The following is a 19,997-nucleotide window of genomic DNA, read 5'->3' as shown; positions in this document are numbered from 1 at the left end:
TTAGACTTCAGTTCAAACAACTTTTCGCCGTGCCACAGTTTTCTAGATTGTAAGTTCCGTATACTTAATTCACAACAATATCTTTTAAACCTTTATTTGCCGATTCACAACAGTACCTTCAAACCTTTATTGCCGATTCACAGCAGGACCTTTAAACCTTTGTTCAATTCTCAATGATACATATTTCATTAACCAATTGTTAGTTTACAACAATATTCATGTATTCAATTACACCCAACTAGTTTAATATTTATTAACAATTATTATTTATATGCATGTACGCCAATAACAATTTGTATTTTGTAGGAAACCTCGTTACTGAAATATACATTTTTTTCAAGAAGAGGTTCTCATCTATGTATGGCCGGTAGAATAGAGTGTTTCCCTAGCCAATTCGCCTTATTTCCCTCTTTCGAGTATTATTCCTTTTGTTCGGCTCACAATACTATATACTATCCCAGCATAGGCGCAACTAGGGGGGGGCGACCGGGCGCGCGCCCTCCCCTAGCACCTGAGAGGGGGGGGGCGCCCCCCCCCTGCAGAATGAAAAGAAAGAAAGAATGGCGAAAATCAGTATCACAGGAATAAGAAAACAAATAGAGTTATTGTAGAAATTTTATTATACTATAGTTAGTTTTAAAAAATATATTTTTATCTTTCTCAATTCTCAAGGCTAAAGGCTATTGTAAACATTTAATGTAAAAAAAAGTTCTGAACTGTATTTTATTTGTGTTGAGTTTATAGAGTACTCGTAGATATCAAACTTTGAATTCTTATGGTAAAATATTNCCCCCCTCACCCCTCTACACATCCCAGCCCTCAGTCAGGTTAGGAGAGTTGAGCTAGTAACAGCTCCGACACAGGGAGCCTCTTGACTCCTTCATGATGATGATACAGATACTGAGCTAACAGCAGGCGTGCTTATACCCGAGGGTTCCCAGTTCATCATGCATTCCAGAGACAACATAATCGCTCATAGCCAGCATGACAAGCCGCGATCTCTTCCTACTGATTTTGATAAGCCCTGTTGTCCCAGTTCCTGTTGATCTGCTCCACCAACATGAAGCTCTACAACATTCCCATGAAGTGCCATCAAATATTCATCATTAATTCTTTGTTAATTTCTAAATCAACCAATTTTAACTCCGTCTTATATGCAAATATTTCAAAACTTTCTTTTTTTAAATAAATGTTAGAAATATCCATTTGGATCTCTTTATTTTATTATAGTGACTTTAAAGTCAACAACACTATAGCATCATACACAACAACAGCAACAAAAACCAATAAAATACAAAAACGTTTTAATCATTTATTAAAAAATAAATATAGAGCAGAAAATCGGTTATCTCTGATTTCAGTTGTCTCTTCAATTTTTAAAGGATTAGGCCACAATTTGTCTTCTTGTTCAGGGAGAATGCAAAACTGGATTTTGCCAAGGGGAGGACGCCATCCAGACACAAAACAAGTTCTTCCCCGCCCCCTAAACAAACAAAAAAATAATTTATTTTTAAAAACGATATCATTTTATGCATAATAATGTGATGTTGAATTCACATTTGTACATGCTCTACCCTTGAAGTATATTACAACCCCCCCCCCCTCCAGCAAAAAACTTCAAGCATTTAACTTGATCAATTTCTTTTTCAGAAATTACTTTAATGGATTTAAATTTTTTTGATTTATGGGAAAACTTACTTTAACCTTGAGTTTGTAATATTTAAAAAGTTCCCTAGAAACCAGAGGACGTCCTAAGGTCGTCATGGGGACGTCCATAATTACCAGTGCGACGTCCGGCGACGTCATATTTTAGGTGTTGAGGACGTGTTGAGGACGTTTAACGCAAGGATTCTTAAGTCCTTACGACCAAATTGTCAAAGTCGAAATGACGTAACTTTGGACGTCCAAATGACCAAACTTTTGACGTCCAAATTACCAAAGTTTTGACGTCCAAATGATTAAACAAGTCATTTATTTATTAACCAATGAGCAGAGCCTAATTTATTCTATTAGTACTGCTACACTTTAACCCTCCCCCCCTGGTATTACATTCACACCATAACTGTCCTTCTGTTGTTGTTTGACTGGTCATTTTCTGACCAGTTAGGTCTCCTGACATAACTCAACCAATCACGACCAAATCTGACTTAAGTGGATTGGTCAGGTTAAGACCAGTATGAGACCAGTTAGGTAACTCGACCTAACCCGATCTAACCTGACCAAACACGACCTAGGGGGACTGGTCATGTTACGACCAGTTAGGTCTCCTGACATAGCTCAACCAATCTCGACCAAATCTGACCTAAGTGGATTGGTCAGGTTAAGACCAGTATGAGACCAGTTAGGTAACTCAACCTAACCCGACCTAACCTGACCAAACACGACCTAGGGGGACTGGTCATGTTCGGACCAGTTAGGTCTCCTGACATAACTCAACCAATCTCGACCAAATCTGACCTAAGTGGATTGGTCAGGTTAAGACCAGTATGAGACCAGTTAGGTAACTCAACCTAACCCGACCTAACTTGACCAAACACGACCTGGGGGACTGGTCATGTTTCGACCAGTTTGGTAATCTGACGTAACCCGACCTAACCTGACCTAACACGACCTAAGGGGACTGGTCATATTGCGACCAATTTGGTAATTTGACGTAACCCGACCTAACCTGACCTATCTCGACCTAATTGGACTAGAAACCAGCGACGTCGCTGGTTTCTAGGGTTTCATGTCGTCTTTACAGTCTTATCATTTGTGGGTAACATTGTACATAGATTTTCCATTAATTTCATATTTCAAACACTAATTTTTAAATATTTCTGATGTGTTCCAAAAAATTGTGAAATACGACATTTATGAAAAAATTTAAATCCCTTTAAAGACGACATTTCATTAGAAAACTACCTTTTCTTTTTGCCTGCCTTTTCCCCTGACCTGGGGGTTTAATCTGGTTAAACATTCCCAGATGGGCTTCCCCGAATATGTCATTATATAAACATTTCTGAAATATGTTTTAACGTAATATATCCAAATTACAATGATATATTATAACACTGAATTGACACTTATGACGTAGATACAACTGAACTGAAAGAGTGTACACATTCTGCAATGCCACCTATTGTACGTGATAATCTAATTGGGTTTACTAGAAATTAGGCAGACGCTGAACTCCAACCTGTTCGAGGTGTGTTCGAGGTGGGGAAGACTTCACTGCCACACTTAACTAAAAGCATGATTTAGGGCCCAAGGGGGGATGACATTTGTAGATCGAGACCTAACCCATGTCTGAGAAAGGTCCTAACCTAACCCTAAATAAATACTAATTTAATTGAAAATTGTTGAAAAAGTGGTCGTGTACAAAAGTAAAATCTCCAGTGAAGTCTTCCCCACCTCCACACTCGAAGGTTGGAGTTCAGCGTCTGCATAGACATTATATGTCTACAATGTCTCATTAAATTCTAATATTTCAGTTCGCTCATGAATCAAAAAACTTTGCACTTTATTAATTTAAAAGTTTTGCCTGATGATTTATATTAAGATGAAATACACGACAGAAATCTTCATTAAAAAAACTGTAAGCGTTATAATACCTAGCTGACTCACAACGGTATCCTTAAACAACTTTTTTTAGGAAAAAGCAAAAGATTAATTGGGTTGGGGGTGGGTAGCTTAAATCTCTCATCTCACTGGTTGTCTTTAATATATTTATGTATAATTCAATATATATTCATTGTTTCTGGTTTTTAGTCCATTTAACAGGTAGATGCATTCGACAAAAAAGGCCTGTGAGAGGCTGGATTCTAATCTTGGTTTATTTCATTTTTGTTGTTCTTTTTACACTGGTCTAACATGTACTACTAAAAATCCTAGTTCAATTTCTGGGTAAAAATAGTAAATAACAATTTACAAAATAAACATATATAGATTTAAATTGAATGATAAATTGATAAATTGATGATACATCATTAAATTGATAATTCTTGTTTTGGGATATAACCACCCCTCAACCAAGCCAACCATTTAAAACCACGCAGGTAGAGAAAAGATAGAATTCCAAGGACTAGATATAACTGGCGTATATAAAGGTGTTCTATAAGAAGGCATTGCTTAAACAATAATACATCATTAAATCATAATATTTTGTTTGCTAAATGTCATTTGTCATGTAAAAAGTCGGCAATAATATAAAACATTTCTAGGAAGTTGGAATAGGTTGGATAGGGACCAATTGGGAAAAGATAAAATAGGTTGGGAATTGGAATGGATATCAACTAAAGAGGAAGTTGGGATTGGGATTCAGTGAATGTTAGGATGATAAAAGGGTTGGTAAATTGAGAGTTGGAGTAATTGGTAAGATTGAGTAATGAATAGATGTTTTATGGGGACCACTGTATTGGAAAGAAAATAAGCAAGATATAGAAGTTAAGAACAGAGAAACAGATATAGTCAAATACGTGTATAAAAACTATGGAGAATATGTAGTTTAGTGGATAAAAAATGATAATAAGGAGTGAAGACGACATTTTGGAAGGAATTAGTGGATTATTGTTAAGTTGGGATATGAGAGAGAAAAGAGTTTAAAATCATCATTAGAATCATTTAGTACTCTGAAACAACCTTCCTTTGAATGAATGAAATGGAATGAAATTGAATGAATTTGAATGAAATTGAATGAAATTGAATGAAATTGAATGAAATTGAATGAAATTGAATGAAATTAAATTCAAAGCATTTATTAACTTCCTTATGCATTGAAAAGGTTTGACTCGTGGCAATAAATTTCCTATAGATTAAAAAAAAAATTGTTAAAATGATTTTCAGCAGATCTAGTAAGTTTTCTTATTCTTAAATTTAAAGAGAAAAAAAGTTAAAAACATAAAGATGATGTATTTTTTTTAATTCCCTTTAATTTCTATTTTATTAAGAACGTCTTTTAATCTTGACGGTGAAATCTGATTTGTAAGTGGCAGCGCAGGGTTTATAGATGGCAGCACTGAGTTCAAAACTGTTGATGATGATTTACAGAAAACTAAGAAAGAGAGTTTTTATAACATTTTTAATTGTGTTTTATATTATTGTACAGCCAATATCACATATCAGAATAAATAGCAAGAGCGCATGAAATGTTGTCTTGAAATCTATTTAAGACAGTGGTTATGTTTTAGGATAATTTTTATTTTTAATTTTAACTTAATTACCCTGAAATATGCAGGACAGCAATTGATATAGTAAATTCGTTTTTCCGCGGCATTTGATCTTAAATATGTTGAGAATACAACATTTAAAAAAAACATTTGCTATGTATTCATATATCTGGGATTCACTGTATGTGTATTTTGTAAAAATAATATTATATATTTTTATACTACGGTGGTAGGCGAATTTAACAATATGATGAAGACGACCTTTTTATTTAAATTTTAATTTGTATCAAGGTTTTTTTGAATTACAAGTTTACAAGCAATTAAAAGTTTTTATTTAAAAGCTTCTCTTTGTTTTCATGTTTTTGTTTATACATGCTGTTTAAAGCTTGATTTAAATCAAAATATAAATCAAAAGTCGTCTTCATTATTTTGAAATTATCGCCTACCACCCTATTATTATTTATATCATTAGATAAATTAGTTTCATTATATGTATCATTCTATTATTATTAATATTATTATTATATATTATTTATATGTATTTATAGAGAAATGTTTATAAAATCCATGAATTTTCTTTATAGCAACATGCCAACAACAAAGATTGATCAAAGACGACTTATAATTAGATGTTATATTTATAATTTTCTTATTGTCTTTACAATAGAAACTTTAAATTATTTCTATGTTTGAAAAGGAGCGTATTCAGGATTTTTTAATTCTTTCTAGGGGGGGGGGGCCTCATCACCCAGTGGGGCCTGTAACAACCCCCTGAAAACCATAGATTTCAATGATCCGGGGGGGAGCGGAGCCCCCATACCCCCACCCCCCTGAATACGCATTTGAACTTACTTGCTAAAAGAAGATGTGTGTACATCATCAAACCTCCAATTAATAAGATACTTTCTAAAGCCTAAACAGAGAACAAAACGTTAAGAAAATTATCATTGTTTTTTATTTACTTTCATCTTATTTAAAAACAAATATTGTCTATTGAATGAAGAAAAATGTAAAAATAAGTGGTTACCACTTACCATGCCATTCACTAAAGTAAAGTCCCACGAAAAATTGCAGTTGATAAATTGTTATGAATGTCGTCTTCCCTATACAGTATTTATAAATATTAAAGGCTGTTTGCAGTTTATCTCGTTAGACAAATCTTTTGTTTGAATATATTTTACTTTGAAATCAATTTTACTATAACATGACTCTCAAATAATATTTTTATTATTGTCTTTGATATCAAACAACTTAACAAATTATGGAAGAATCGACATTCTAAACTATTCACCAACTGTCATGTTTCGTGGGACACCCTGTATCTCAGAGACACCATTATTTAAAATTAAATAGAAATTGACGTAATGCATCATATTATGAAATACAAATAAAATTTGAAAATTTTTGTTTTAATCAATTAAATAAACTTGCCTGGATTTTTAATCTCTCTCGGAGTCGTATGCGGAAGAAACTCATTTTTAGATATTTAAGATTCTACTTATGCACATTATAGATCATAAGATTTACGATCTAACATTTTTTCACCGGATAAATAGATTTTAGTTTGAATAAAAAACGGAGAGCGTCCTATTTCATATTAGATTATATTTAAAAAGTCGTCTTTGATCTTCAATTGACGATTGCTAACCAAGGATAAATTTTTATTTTAAAGGCTTTTAAAGGGACTGTAAGCGTAATTTTAAGTGTACCTCCATACACAGGTACGATTCACAACGTTACCCTTGAAACCTTTTTCTGATTTTGAAGAGAACAAACAATTGAAAATATTAGTTATCAAAATTATAATATATCTAATATATCTAATTCATATTGTGAAGCTGTTAAGGGCACTGTTGTGAATTGGACATCACCATGGACAGCTCCTTTTTCAACTTAACTGTTGTCATTAGATTTAAGATCAAAGAAGATCTTAAAGTCGTCTTTAAACTGTCTTGCTCAATCACTGTGAACTAGACACAAGGTAAAGGTGAAATTTTTGCGACATTTCGGGTAGGACTTTGAGACCTCGTAGCTTCTCTAGTTTTGATTTAACGCACAAGATGAGCAAGTTTATCCAGTTACATTTTCGAAATTCCAAACGTTTTTTTATCGTCTCAATAGCTCTTCAATAAAAGGCCGGGGTTCTGATTTAAAACGTTAAAATATTTTAATCTTGCGTGAAATTTACTTTAGTTTGACGTGTAGTGGAATACAAACCATATTGATAAATATTTCACTAGAATATCACTATAAACTGCATGTAATGTAAGACATTAAATGCTTCTGATCCAAAATATACCTTACTTTGCTACCTGTCTGTACATTTGGTCATGCAGTTTTAGCCTTCAGGTAGCATGATATGCAATAAAATATATATTACTAGCATGGGAACCCAGCGTTGCCCAGGTTACTTATAGTTACTCCTGCCGTTTACCCGCATTTGGTCAATTTTACCAGGTTAAGCTAAATTTTCGAAAAAAATGTGGACCGGCCCTCAAACAATCTCAAAACTCTCCCAAGCTCTCCAGCTTCTGAGTTATGATCGGAGAAACAAACAGACAAAAACCCAGACAAACAGAGATTACAACTTTATATATGAAGATATCAAGATAAAATATATCAAAAAAATATATTACAAGACAAATCAAAATATCAAAAAAATGATATATTCTAAATGTCACAAATAAATTCAAATACCAAAGACGACTTTCAAGTCGTCTTGCTATTGTCATGTTTCGTGGGACACCCTGTAAATAAAATAAGATATATCACAATCAAATTTTATCGAATTTTATCGAATTAGGTTTCCTGGATTTTAAAAATATTTGATGAAAATCGAATTTCGTAGGAAGCTAATTTTCATTGATAAAATCATTTCATTGAGGCCCCCTATGCAATAGCTTAATCCTCCCAGGGGGGACGCACACCGGTGTGTGACCCCCTGACATGCACCCCCTGAAATTGAATTTCAAGAATTCGTGATTTGGCCTTTGACATATATTATCATAATGAATTAGATAACGCGCGCCACAGAACGCCTGAAGATTACGCGATTCCTGGGCAAATCTTTAAATTCCTAACCATGGCATTTCGCGGACTCAGTAATATTGATAGATAGATATCAGCACTCAAGGATAAGGCAGGGATGCCTTGTAAGACGTAACTGGCAGTGCCCCCCTCCCCTCTTGAGAGACCCGTGAGAGAACTGGTTTTGTCCGAATACATTCTAAAACCAATCTGCAGGAATGATGCAACTTTAATTTATTTTATCGAAACATTATTTATTTTTAATTTGAAGTGCGAAAAATGTATTCATTCGTAAATATAATCAGTGTTTGAAAATGTAAATTGACACGTTTGATAATTATTAAAGTTGCAACCTCCACACCTATGACTACCTGTATCAGATCCAGTGTCAGACAATCAGTGGTACTGAAGGGTTGAAGTGAAAGTGAATTTTATAGTTCTTTAAATATGGACACAACTTGAACGATATAAAGTGAATTTCCGTATTAACAATACTTAAAATTGTCTGTGACATATTAAACAAACGAACTCAATAGTACCCCCTTACAGGTGTAAAACAAGTGAATCTGTACAAATCCAAATACTCGAGTGAGAATCAGGAATTCTAAGACATGAATATCTGCAAAACGTGAAACATGTTGTTGTTGTTTTTATTCCTCATCGGCTGTAGGATCGTCTATCCGGCCGATTTGGTGATCAGGATACCGGGAGATCCGTCCAAGCAAGATGGTTCCTACAGATTGGACTATAGGAATAATGTCGATTAGATTAAATTTGAAATTAAATTTTGCGGATAAAATGGTCTGTCGTATACTAGGAAATTACCCTGTCCTAGAGAACGATTTTGGGCTCCCGTCCTAGTATACGATTTTTGGACCGCCCGCCCACCCCCTCCTGTCAATTTTGTACATGACCACTTTTTCAACAATTTTCAATAAAATTAGTATATATTTAGGGTTAGGTTAGGTTAAGACACCTTCTGGGCCAAGCGCTACGGCTAGAAAAGGCTAGGGCAGAGCGCTGCGGCTAGGACAAGCTAGGGGCCGAGAGCTGCGGCTAGGACAGGATAAGGGGCCGAGCGCTGCGGCAAGGATAGGCTAGGGGGCCGAGCGCCATGGTTAGGACATGTTAGGGGGCCGAGCGCTGCGGCCACATGACTAATTATATCCATGTGTTACATATGAGGTCTATATACTAAATTGATAGGAGGGGGTCCAATAACCAGTATATATGTGGTTGATGATTGATAAAAAGGCAGATTTTTTTTGATTTTTTAACAATTGGTGAATTCGGTAAAAAGCGAAAAACAGTAAAGGATATTTAAACGAAATCAAATGATGAGCGTAACTTCACATTAATGAAAATTATAAGTGAGGTAATTTAAATTTCAAAGATCTGGAGATGCACATATATTAATTAGCATTCAAATGCGATTTTTTCATTTATCAGTGAAATCAAAAAGCGACAAAATAAACAGAAAAGAATATAAGGGCGTTTCACCAAAAATTGATTGGCTTAAGCTCACATTTAGGATAAATGTAAGCGATTTAATTTAAATTTCTGAGATCTGGAGATAAAATGTGAAAGATGCACATTTATTACCTACATTCAAGACTTTTTCACGTATCAGTGAAAAACAAATAAACAGGAAAAATAAGAATTAATTGAGTAGCGTAGCTATAGGCTGGTATGAAGACTATAGAAAGAGCTTTAGGCTAGGAAATTTACAGTATTGGAAACTGAATGGTTTACAAGTATAAGATGCATATACACTACAGTACATACATGGTATGGATCCGTAATATAAGATGCATATACAGTACAGTACATACATGGTATGGATCCGTAATTCCATTAAATATTAAGGACTCAGTATCTGTATAAACAATCTCATTTTCTTTGGTTAATAAGCTCATTTTTTTCAAGCTTAGATAATAACAACATATGTGCTTTTAATATAGAATTAGATTTTTCGTTTTTTAGCGTACGACCTTTAAACCCTAAACCTCATAAGACATATTTTCGTTAAACCCCTCCACCCCAAAGAAAACGACCTTTTTTACGATTAAACGTGATTACTTTTATGTCTGTATAAAAATCTTTCCATAGAGAATAGAATATATTAGAGGGGAATTTAATAGAAAAAAGTGTAAAACGGCCATTTTGTTGTACTGTTTCCATACTGCAGGTGTACTTTTAATTTGTGAACATTTACATGATTTGTACACTTTGAACTCCCTTTCAGGCTGAAAGGGACTGAAAAAATTCATACCGAGAGAAATTCCCCTCTAATATATATTCTATTCTCTATGTATCTTCCCCCTTGTAAAGTAAGTTTTGAAAATTGTCAATATTAAATCATTTTTGCAAACAAATCTTGACATATCAAAATTGACATTTTTCTATCAGACCGCCGGTTGGGTTTCCTGAAGCTAATACTGAATTTAAACCTTCAGATATCCAAGAATCCATTGACTTCTCAAGGAAAAAACAAACTCAAACCAATTTTATATGTTTAAACGTTGATTCAGAGGTTAAAATTTGAACTGGCATGGATGTCACTTGTTCAGCGACGTAGCTCAAACTCATTCAATTTTGTAGTATTGATTTAGTTTAAAAGAAAGAAAAAAACCCAGTAATTTAACAGTTTACTGTGTCTTCAAAGTAAAATTTTTCCAGTTCATAAGATTTTTTCTCTAAATTCATATTTTTATGCAATGGGCTTTTTGCACAAGTTTTATGATTTGTTTATATCCAGAGGGTTGCCGGGTACCAGATATGATTTCACACTGTACTACACAAATAGTACGATATTAAACTTTCCTGCTTGGAAGGCGAGCATCACAACAGCTCCTGATCCACCATCTAACCTAAATATAGAGGTAAATAGATTCATGAAAATAATGAAAATTATTATAATTTGACGATAACGATTAAAATAATGAAAGAGATAATAATGATAATAATGACGATAATGATGAAAATGATGAAAATGATGATAATGATGATAATGATGATAATGATGATAATGATGATAATGATAATAATGATGATAGTGATGATAATGATAATAATGACGATAATGATGAAAATTATGAAAATTATGAAAATCGTGATAATGATGAAAATTATGAAAATGATTATATAGTGACGATAATGACGATAATGCTGAAAATTATGAAAATTATGAAAATGGTGATAATGATGATAATGATGATAATGTTAATAATGATGATAATGATGATAATGATGATAATGATGATAATGATGATAATGATGATAATGATGATAATGATGATAATGATGGTGATTATGATAATGATGATAATGACCGAAATAATGATGATAATAATGATGATAATGACCGAAATATATTTTCAATAAATGTGGAACTAACATCTACTTTTTTACTCTACAGAGGTTTGGTCCATCACCATCACCGCATTTTAAATATAGATAATGATGATAATGATGCTAATGATAATAATGATGACAATGATGATAATGATGATAATAGGTGCAAGGTGGAAAGCTAGCTGTGGTGAACTGGGAGCCGCCAGTTATCGGTCAGCATAGTGGGTTTAAGCTCAAGCTCATCCCGCTGAGTGAGCCAGGGAAGACCATCAGAAATATTGTCATCAGGTCAGCTTTAACGGATATCTTAATTTTTCTGTCTCAAAATTAAAAGATTGAAAACTTTCAATAACATTTTCTTTTTTAAAGTTATGTACTGAATGATTTTTTACAGCGTCTTATTCTTTATGTAATGTCATGTTATACAAATTTGCGAGGTCAAATAGTCTTGCTAAAGTTTTACGCAATCAGGTTGCAAAACTAGGATTTAGAAAATTACTGTTCAATTACTTTGACTTTATGACTCGAGTTTGAAGAGCTCTCTGATGCCAAGGTTAAAATGCAAGGAACGTTAATTGCAGTTGCAAATACTCTGCGCACATATTGAATTCAGTTCTCTCTGGGCGGAATTTGTAAACAAGAATAGATACATCAGTGTTCGTTTAGTATCCGAGGAGGTTAAAAGCATTAATTTGGATAATTTTGATAATTCACATAATAGTTTCCTATGACCATAATATTTCATTGATTTTTTATGAATTCCATGTCAGGCTTTGACATCTGTCTTGTGTTTACATTACCGCCCAGAGACAAGTACACAGCAGTATAAAAAAAATGCGTACACCTCTGAAATAACTTTTCTTGTATTATGACCTTGTCTGATACGACGTAATTTTGTTCTTTGACAGAATAAATGTTCAGATTTTCAATAGAGCAGACTAGCAGAGTAGATGATAGTTTAGTTCATGTGTCCTAGAGTATAAACTGTTAAATGTTATCTTAAAAACCACCATCAAAACTTGTCATCGTGGTCTTAACTTATTATTTTTTTCATCTTCTCCCCACCCCTTTCCCTCACCCCCCATCACCCATCTCCCAAACCTCTTAAGAATTCATGTCAAAAATTTGACATCTGGTTATATAAATGGGGGGAGGGGGGGGAATTATGATGTATTATGAATATTGTCGTGGTTGGGTATCAAAGGTATATTCAAGGTATTAATGCAAGGAAAGTTAATTGCGGTCGCGTATACTCTGCGTACGTATTGAAACCAGTTCTCTCTGGGCGGACTTTGAAACAAGAATAGAGGCATTAGTGTTCGTTTAGTATCCGAGGAGGTTAAAAGCATTTAATTTTGATAATTTTGAAAATTCACTTAATAGTTTCCTATGACCAGAATATTTCATAGATTTTTTTTGTGAAAATGGATTCCATGTCAGGCTGTGACATCCGTCTTATGTTTACTTTTCCGCCCAAAGACAGTACACTGCAGTACAAAAAATGCGTACACCTCTGAAAATACTTTCCTTGCATTAGTACCTTGGGTATATCCTGATATGGCAAAAGAGAAATTTATTCAGATTCATGTTAACAGAACGAATACAACAAACGAATACAAACCTACTTGTGAAAATAGTTAAAAGGAAAGATCGAAACTTTCTGTGAACATTGTTAATTTCGATATCCAAAATGGTCACTTTAATATTTAAGGATCAATGCTTGATCCCTCAGTTAAATTATTAAATTAATTATTACCAATTGGGAAAAGGCAAGAGGTATAAGATTTATATTCATATAGATGGAGATCAATTCTTGATCATGAGATGCACAACTAAAAAAATCTGAAGGAGTATTTTATTGCAATGATGGCTGTCACATTTTTGGTATACTTTTTAAACTTTGTACGACCTAAGCTTGAACTTCAAAATTGCATTTACGATTGTTTCAATCCACGAAACTATTGTTGAAAATTCGGGAAATAAATGTCCTGTAATTAGGATTTAATAATTACATAGGAAGTGCATTGAATACACAGTGATTCATTGTTATCTTTCAAAATTTGACTTATTATTTTCACATTTTTATACAAGTGGACTCGGGTATCCAAACGAAATCTTGGATTTGTAAAAACTATTTATTATTTTGACGTTTGTCTGGGAAAACTAAGCTAAACGTTCTCATGGAGGGACAATAAAACTACAGATTTTAAGTTTAAGGGACGGTAAGCGTAATTTCAAGTGACAATGTCAGATTTACAACTGTTTCCCTTTAAATGTTAGGTCGATCAAAGGCATGAATTAGATATCTTTTTGTTTCTTTAACCCGTTCATTTTCATTTGCGGTTTCTCTACGAAAGTGACTTGGGCATTTCTTGCTTATAAAAAGCAATGGAGTTATTCACAGAAATAAACACTTTTCAAGTTAGAAAAACGAAGTTATCTTCCATAGTTTTGATCAGCTTAAGGTTTTTTAAGGGTGGCGTTGTAAATCTGGAATTGCTACTTGAAATTACGCTTATAGTCCCTTTAAGGTCATTTCTTGTGAAATGAGTTAGCACACAATTCTGGTTGGATATTTTCTCGTTAGAAACTTAGAACTAGATTATTTTGAATTTAATAATTTATTTCTACCAAAAGTACATGTACCTTTTTAACTTAACCGGAAAAATTTAAATAATATCATTTAAAAAGTGTAAATTTTATCACGCCACCTACATTTTTATCATTACATTTGCACGAAATTAGTTTATTTTGTTTTATCAACTAAGTTAGTTATTATCGAATTTTATTATAAGAAAAGAATGAAAAGATTAAGATAAACAAAAAATAAAAATTTATTTAATGTGAATAATATCTCAATAATATCTTTAAAGAAACTATTTCTTTTTTTTTAACAGTTAAAATTTAAATTTAAAAAGAAAAAGATTTTTTTGCAGTTATTTTTTGACAGAAGAATTATCAAATTATTTTTCTTCTTTTTTTTTGTTACTTTTGATGGTCTTTTTTAGCAGTTCGGATTTGGGTTTTGAGAGTAAAAATGTTTTTTTTTCCAGTTTTTTGTTGATATTTTGACTCTTGGATCCGGATCCGGATTTGGGATGCAAAAATGTTTCGGATCCGGATCCTAAGCACTGCTTTTTTGTATAATTAGTTCTTTCTTCGCAACTTATTTTTTTTTTATTTCAGAGAGACATCGAGTACACTTCGAGATCTTACACCGGGAGCTACATACGAGATTCAGCTGTACACCGTATACGAAAACAAAGAATCCCAGGAAAATTATTAAAAATGCGCAAACATGTACATTAAAGGCGGCAGGAAATCTTTTTATGTTTTTTAATGATAAACTTTAGATAACGTTTTTCTTTGTTAACGAATGAATTCTTTATTTTTTGAGGCATTTTTGTAATTATTGCGTACTTGAAGCATTTTTGTAATTATTGCGTACTTAGGCGTACATATCTACAAATTTCACTACTCAACCGAACACCCCTGGACGATTTATCGTCTGGTTTAGAAATGAGACGACCCTACTCGTCCTCTGGCAACCTCCGTACCCGGCAGGATTCTATACTGACTACAAGGTAGTTAAATTAGTGGTAAAATGTCTATGTCGCGAATGTAATGTTTTTGAGGTTCAGTAATGAGGTCAAAGATAAAACTGACAAATGTAGGTCAAATAGGTCAAATAGTTAATGTTAACAGTTTGTAGGTTAATAGTTAATAGGTTAACAAATTAATGTTCCTAGTTATTAGGTTCAAATATTAGTATCAGCTATCACTAGTAATAATGGGGCCGGACTGTCATGGTAATTTCAAGTGACCCTACATATAACCATTTAACCTTTATCTGATTCAATTTTCAGAGAGAATAATTTGGATATCTCATTGATTTTTAGATTTTTTGATTTTACAAACCCTTTAAGCGAACTGTTTAAAATTAGGTCAATCCTTTGAAACAAGATCTGTCAGTGTGAACGTTTTTGATTTTTATTATTCTTGAATTTTAATCCGTTGGATTTAATTGTAGTGGTAAATAATAAAACTTAATGCAGGAATAAATCGAATAATTGGATACCATTGCAAACTCTTTATCAGGTTTTATTTGGTTTCATAATTGGAAGCCTTTTGTGATAAAGTAAATAAGCTTTTTTGTTTAAATTTGACTTTTTTTGATTATTTTGTTTTTGCATTCAGAAATAAACTTTTAAGCATAGCAGTTTTATTAAAGGGTGTGAAAATGAATAGAGTTTGGTATCAACTTCCTGTCATAGTTGCGTATTCTTTTTTACTTACAGGGACTGTAAGCGTAATTACAAGTAACTCTTCATGCTAAGATGGCAATGCCCGATTCACAACGATACCCTTGAAAGCTTTGTCCGATCAAAATGTTTATTTTAAATTTTGGTTTCTCTACAAAAAAAAACATGTTGGAATTATCAGAAATAAACACTTTCAAATCTCGAGAAGCGACTTTATCCACACCCCTTTTGATCAATTTTAAGGTTTCAAGGGTACCGTTGTGAATCACGCATTGCTATTTTTGGGAAGTACGCTTACAGTCCCTTTAATTGCGTAATAATGGAAAATTGTTATGTAAAATTTGAAATGGCGTAATAATATAAGATTGTTATGTAAAATTGGAAATGCTTAAAATAGTAGATGGATGTAATTGTACTTCCTAATTATTTGGTAATTAATTAACTAGAACTACAATTCATCATTTATAATAAAATTAGTGTTTGAATTTCATTTTTGATTTTGCAGTTGCGCAGATGCTTTTAAATCACTAAATCTGAAAACCGTGATCTTCAAAATTCTATGAAGAACTAAATCTAAAACCTCCTGTGCATAAATAATTTAATTTAAAAACATGACAGAAAAAATTATTTATGTACGATAATAACTAAATCTTATAATATAGGAAAAATCTAAAAAATTCATTAAAACAAAAATTAACCGTAAAAACTAAAAAAAATTAAGTGAAATGTATAAACTAGGCTTTTAGGGCGCTTCGCACCACTCTTCTATTTCAATTTAAAACATTTTCTCCTTGTATGCATTGTAAAACAAACCTAAAAAAGTTCGCGTTTTAATCAAAAATATTGTGGATTTTCAAATTTGATATAAATCAAATTTTGTTGGAGGCAAATATTTGAAATTTTGATCATTCATAAAGTTTACCTGGGGTCATGAGAGGTCCCACACAAAATTTGGGCCCAATCAATTCAGCTGTTTTGACGTTTAGTAAATACAGACAGACAAACAAATAGACAAGCAAAGAATATATAGATAATAGATATATTTATAAAATAAAGAAACAATCTAAAAGATCACAAATTTGTTCAGGTCTCGATAGACCCCGAGGACGCTACTGTGTCGGAGACCTATGTACCGAAAGAGGGTGAGCCCCCGGGCCCGGCCCAAGCTGCATTTAATGGACTAGTTCCAGGAAGAGCATACAATATCAGGTATACTGTAGTGTACTGTACTGTACAACACTGTATTGTACTGTTCTGCACTGTACTGTACTGTACTGTACTGTACTGTACTGTACTGTACTGTACTGTACTGTACACTGTACTTTACTGTCATAACTTAAAAATAATTCTATCAATGCTATCAAACTTGAACAAAGATGGCAGTAACCTTTTTCGTTTTTAAATCTTTTTTTAATTATCCTCAAAAATTACAAATTATGAATTTTCAAGTTAAGTCTCTTGAAGTACACAGTACAATTGTACAATGTAAACTTTATAGTTTTAAAATGTTGAAAATTCTCAGGATTCGTGTGGAGCCTTGTAAAATGTAAAATTCATAAAACATTCATTTGTTTGTCCATATTTTATTCTAGAGTTTATTCTAGTGTTGAAACAGTGTCGGAGGGACATATATCCGAACCTACCACTGCCCAGTACCGAACTGTTCCGCTTCGACCCCACAATGTAACCTTTGATGCGGAGAATATCGGTCCCTACTCCTTTACCGTCAAGTGGAGCGGTCCTGCTGGTATATCGGAGTTTGACAGATATCAAGTTGCCATCGGGATTAGACGGAAAACTCCTCAAATTATAGGTAAGCGCGACAAAATGGACGAAGTATTTATAATTCAAAGGGACTGTAAGCGTATATAGGAACATTTAGAGCCAAACACTTTAAACCTAGTAAAACGACAATATTTTCCACATTATTGATTAGAAAAAGGTTTCAAGGATTCTGTTGTGAATTGTTCACTACCATCTGTATACATATGGCCACTTGAAATTACGCTTGTACAGACCCCTTAAAGGTATTTGAATAGAAATCATATAAAGGACTTCATCAGGAGAAGAGTAAGAAGTTCCTGCTGTAAAGAATTTATAGAAAGGGAATTTTTGTCATTTGAGTTTATTTAGAGCGTGGTCAACCATTAGTGGCAAGTTTTACGGAAAATCTTCGTCCGGGTCGAACTTTTCAGGTATTATTACGATTTATTCGAGCTGGGAACTTTTATATAGTAATTCTTAATCTCGACCTTTTGTTAATCTGTAGATTAATTTAATCTTTATAATCATACCCAGTCTGGGGTTGAAGTAAGCTTTCATCAGGGGGAGATATAACTGAAATTAAGAGATTAAGCGTTAATCCTTAAAATAAAAGCGTCCATATTGGATATTGATACCAAGCGATTGGGATTATGAGTATCTATTCCAAAAAATAAGTTCCCAGGTCAGGTTTTCTTCAGAATTTACTTATTTCGATGTAATTCTAAACTAAGAACAAATAAAATTTAGTAGGCTTTGTTTGTACATATGTTTACTTTGACTAACTGTGACATTTCTAGAGCCAATCTTATTGGAAACAAAGAACAATTAGAAAGCAATAATTTCGTGCTTAATCCGATCTTTGTGAGGTCTACTTAATGATTCCTAATTGTGAATACAGAATCTTATTTTTGTTGACAATAAAACTAGTTTTTGAGCTGTCCTTACGTCATTGTAAAACAAAACATGAATGCCTGTAAACCTATGCTTAATGTAACTTTCATTCATTGTATTATTTGTAAAATTAATATTTTTTCTTATTTGTTCATTTTGTGCAATGTTTTTACTCTAGCAGGCCAAACATTTCTAGGTCGTTGTTAAAACTGTATCCGGAAGTGTAGCCAGTTGGCCGGCCACCGGAAACGTCACCACCCGGCCACTTCCGGTTAGAGAGCTGAGTCAAGAGACGAACCAGACCGGACAAATCAGTCTGGTTTGGGAACCTAATCCCGAGTCCCAGCAGGACAGCTATAAGGTTGGTTAGTTTAATTCAGGTTGGATACAAGGTTAGTTTAATTCAGGATGGATACATGGTTAGTTTAATTGAGGTTGGATACAAGGTTAGTTTAATTCAGGTTGGATATAAGGTTAGTTTAATTCAGGATGGATACAAAGTTAGTTTAATTGAGGTTGGATACAAGGTTAGTTTAATTCAGGTTGGATACAAGGTTAGGTTAATTCAGGATGGATACAAGGTTAGATTAATGCAGGATGGATATATGGTTAGTTTAATTGAGGTTGGATACAAGGTTAGTTTAATTCAGGTTATATACAAGGTTAGATTAATGCAGGATGGATACATGGTTAGTTTAATTGAGGTTGGATACAAGGTTAGTTTATTTCAGGTTGGATACAAGGTTAGTTTAATTCAGGATGGATACAGGGTTAGATTAATGCAGGATGGATACATGGTTAGTTTAATTGAGGTTGGATACAAGGTTAGTTTAATTCAGGTTGGATACAAGGTTAGATTAATGCTGATTAATCTTTAAAAATCTACCGACACTCCAGTCTTTATATTGACGCAGAAAAAGCGTATTGGTAATCCTGTTGGCTGCGTATGAAAGGATATGAGGTGTTCCTTCTTAACTTCCTTTTCTGCTACGCCAAACTTATACGCATCCTTCATACGCAAACACCACCGGGGTTAAATATACGCAACCTAACAGTGGTCTCCAAAATAAGAGGGAATACAACGAAATCCTAAAAATTTATATTTTACTTTAACGGAATTTACATTTTACATTTTACACACTCCCTCATGCAAAATGTATGTTTCTCTTAAGATAGAAATACAAAAATTCCAAAGTTTAGAAATATATTCAATGAATTGTCTTTACAATTTATAATTAATTGTCAGTCAACAAATGCAAATCATGATATAAGACTTTGCCTACATACATTTTTTTCCTTTACTTTCTGTCATTTTGATTGTTTTTTTTGTAGTATTATGACTTTTACTTTTGCGTAAACAATAAACATATTTGCTATTTGTTCCATCTGTTCAATAATCAGCTGTACTAAGTTTAATTCGGCTCCTGACCTTCATGCGTAGACGGAGTCATAATATGCGTAAATATATGTATTTCTATGCGTAACTCTACGGAAACCTTAACGCATTTACGCAAGTTTTTCCCGGCCACAAACGCTAAAACGCCCCCCCCCC

At 33.2% G+C, this 19,997-nt stretch overlaps 1 protein-coding gene across 1 annotated transcript in view; it reads left to right on the top strand.

Moving 5' to 3' along the window:
- Positions 1–8,552: 8,552 nt before the first annotated feature.
- LOC111700373 (tyrosine-protein phosphatase 10D) overlaps positions 8,553–19,997 on the top strand; it is a 39,937-nt gene continuing 28,492 nt past the window's right edge. Inside the window, exons 1-11 of the mRNA XM_023471261.1 lie at positions 8,553–8,925; positions 10,584–10,658; positions 10,933–11,056; positions 11,692–11,816; positions 14,715–14,802; positions 14,981–15,112; positions 16,878–16,999; positions 17,395–17,603; positions 17,924–17,985; positions 18,642–18,814; positions 18,870–19,296. Coding sequence (XP_023327029.1) covers positions 8,810–8,925; positions 10,584–10,658; positions 10,933–11,056; positions 11,692–11,816; positions 14,715–14,802; positions 14,981–15,112; positions 16,878–16,999; positions 17,395–17,603; positions 17,924–17,985; positions 18,642–18,814; positions 18,870–19,296 — 1,653 coding nt within the window. The 5' untranslated portion in view covers positions 8,553–8,809. The remainder of the gene's footprint in view (positions 8,926–10,583; positions 10,659–10,932; positions 11,057–11,691; positions 11,817–14,714; positions 14,803–14,980; positions 15,113–16,877; positions 17,000–17,394; positions 17,604–17,923; positions 17,986–18,641; positions 18,815–18,869; positions 19,297–19,997) is intronic.

This window comes from Eurytemora carolleeae, unplaced genomic scaffold (genome assembly GCF_000591075.1).
Source record: "Eurytemora carolleeae unplaced genomic scaffold, Eaff_2.0 scaffold178, whole genome shotgun sequence".
In the NCBI taxonomy this organism is placed as follows: Eukaryota; Metazoa; Arthropoda; class Copepoda; order Calanoida; family Temoridae; genus Eurytemora; species Eurytemora carolleeae.
Note: the sequence above shows the minus strand (reverse complement) of the source record. Positions and strands in the feature narration are given on the sequence as shown.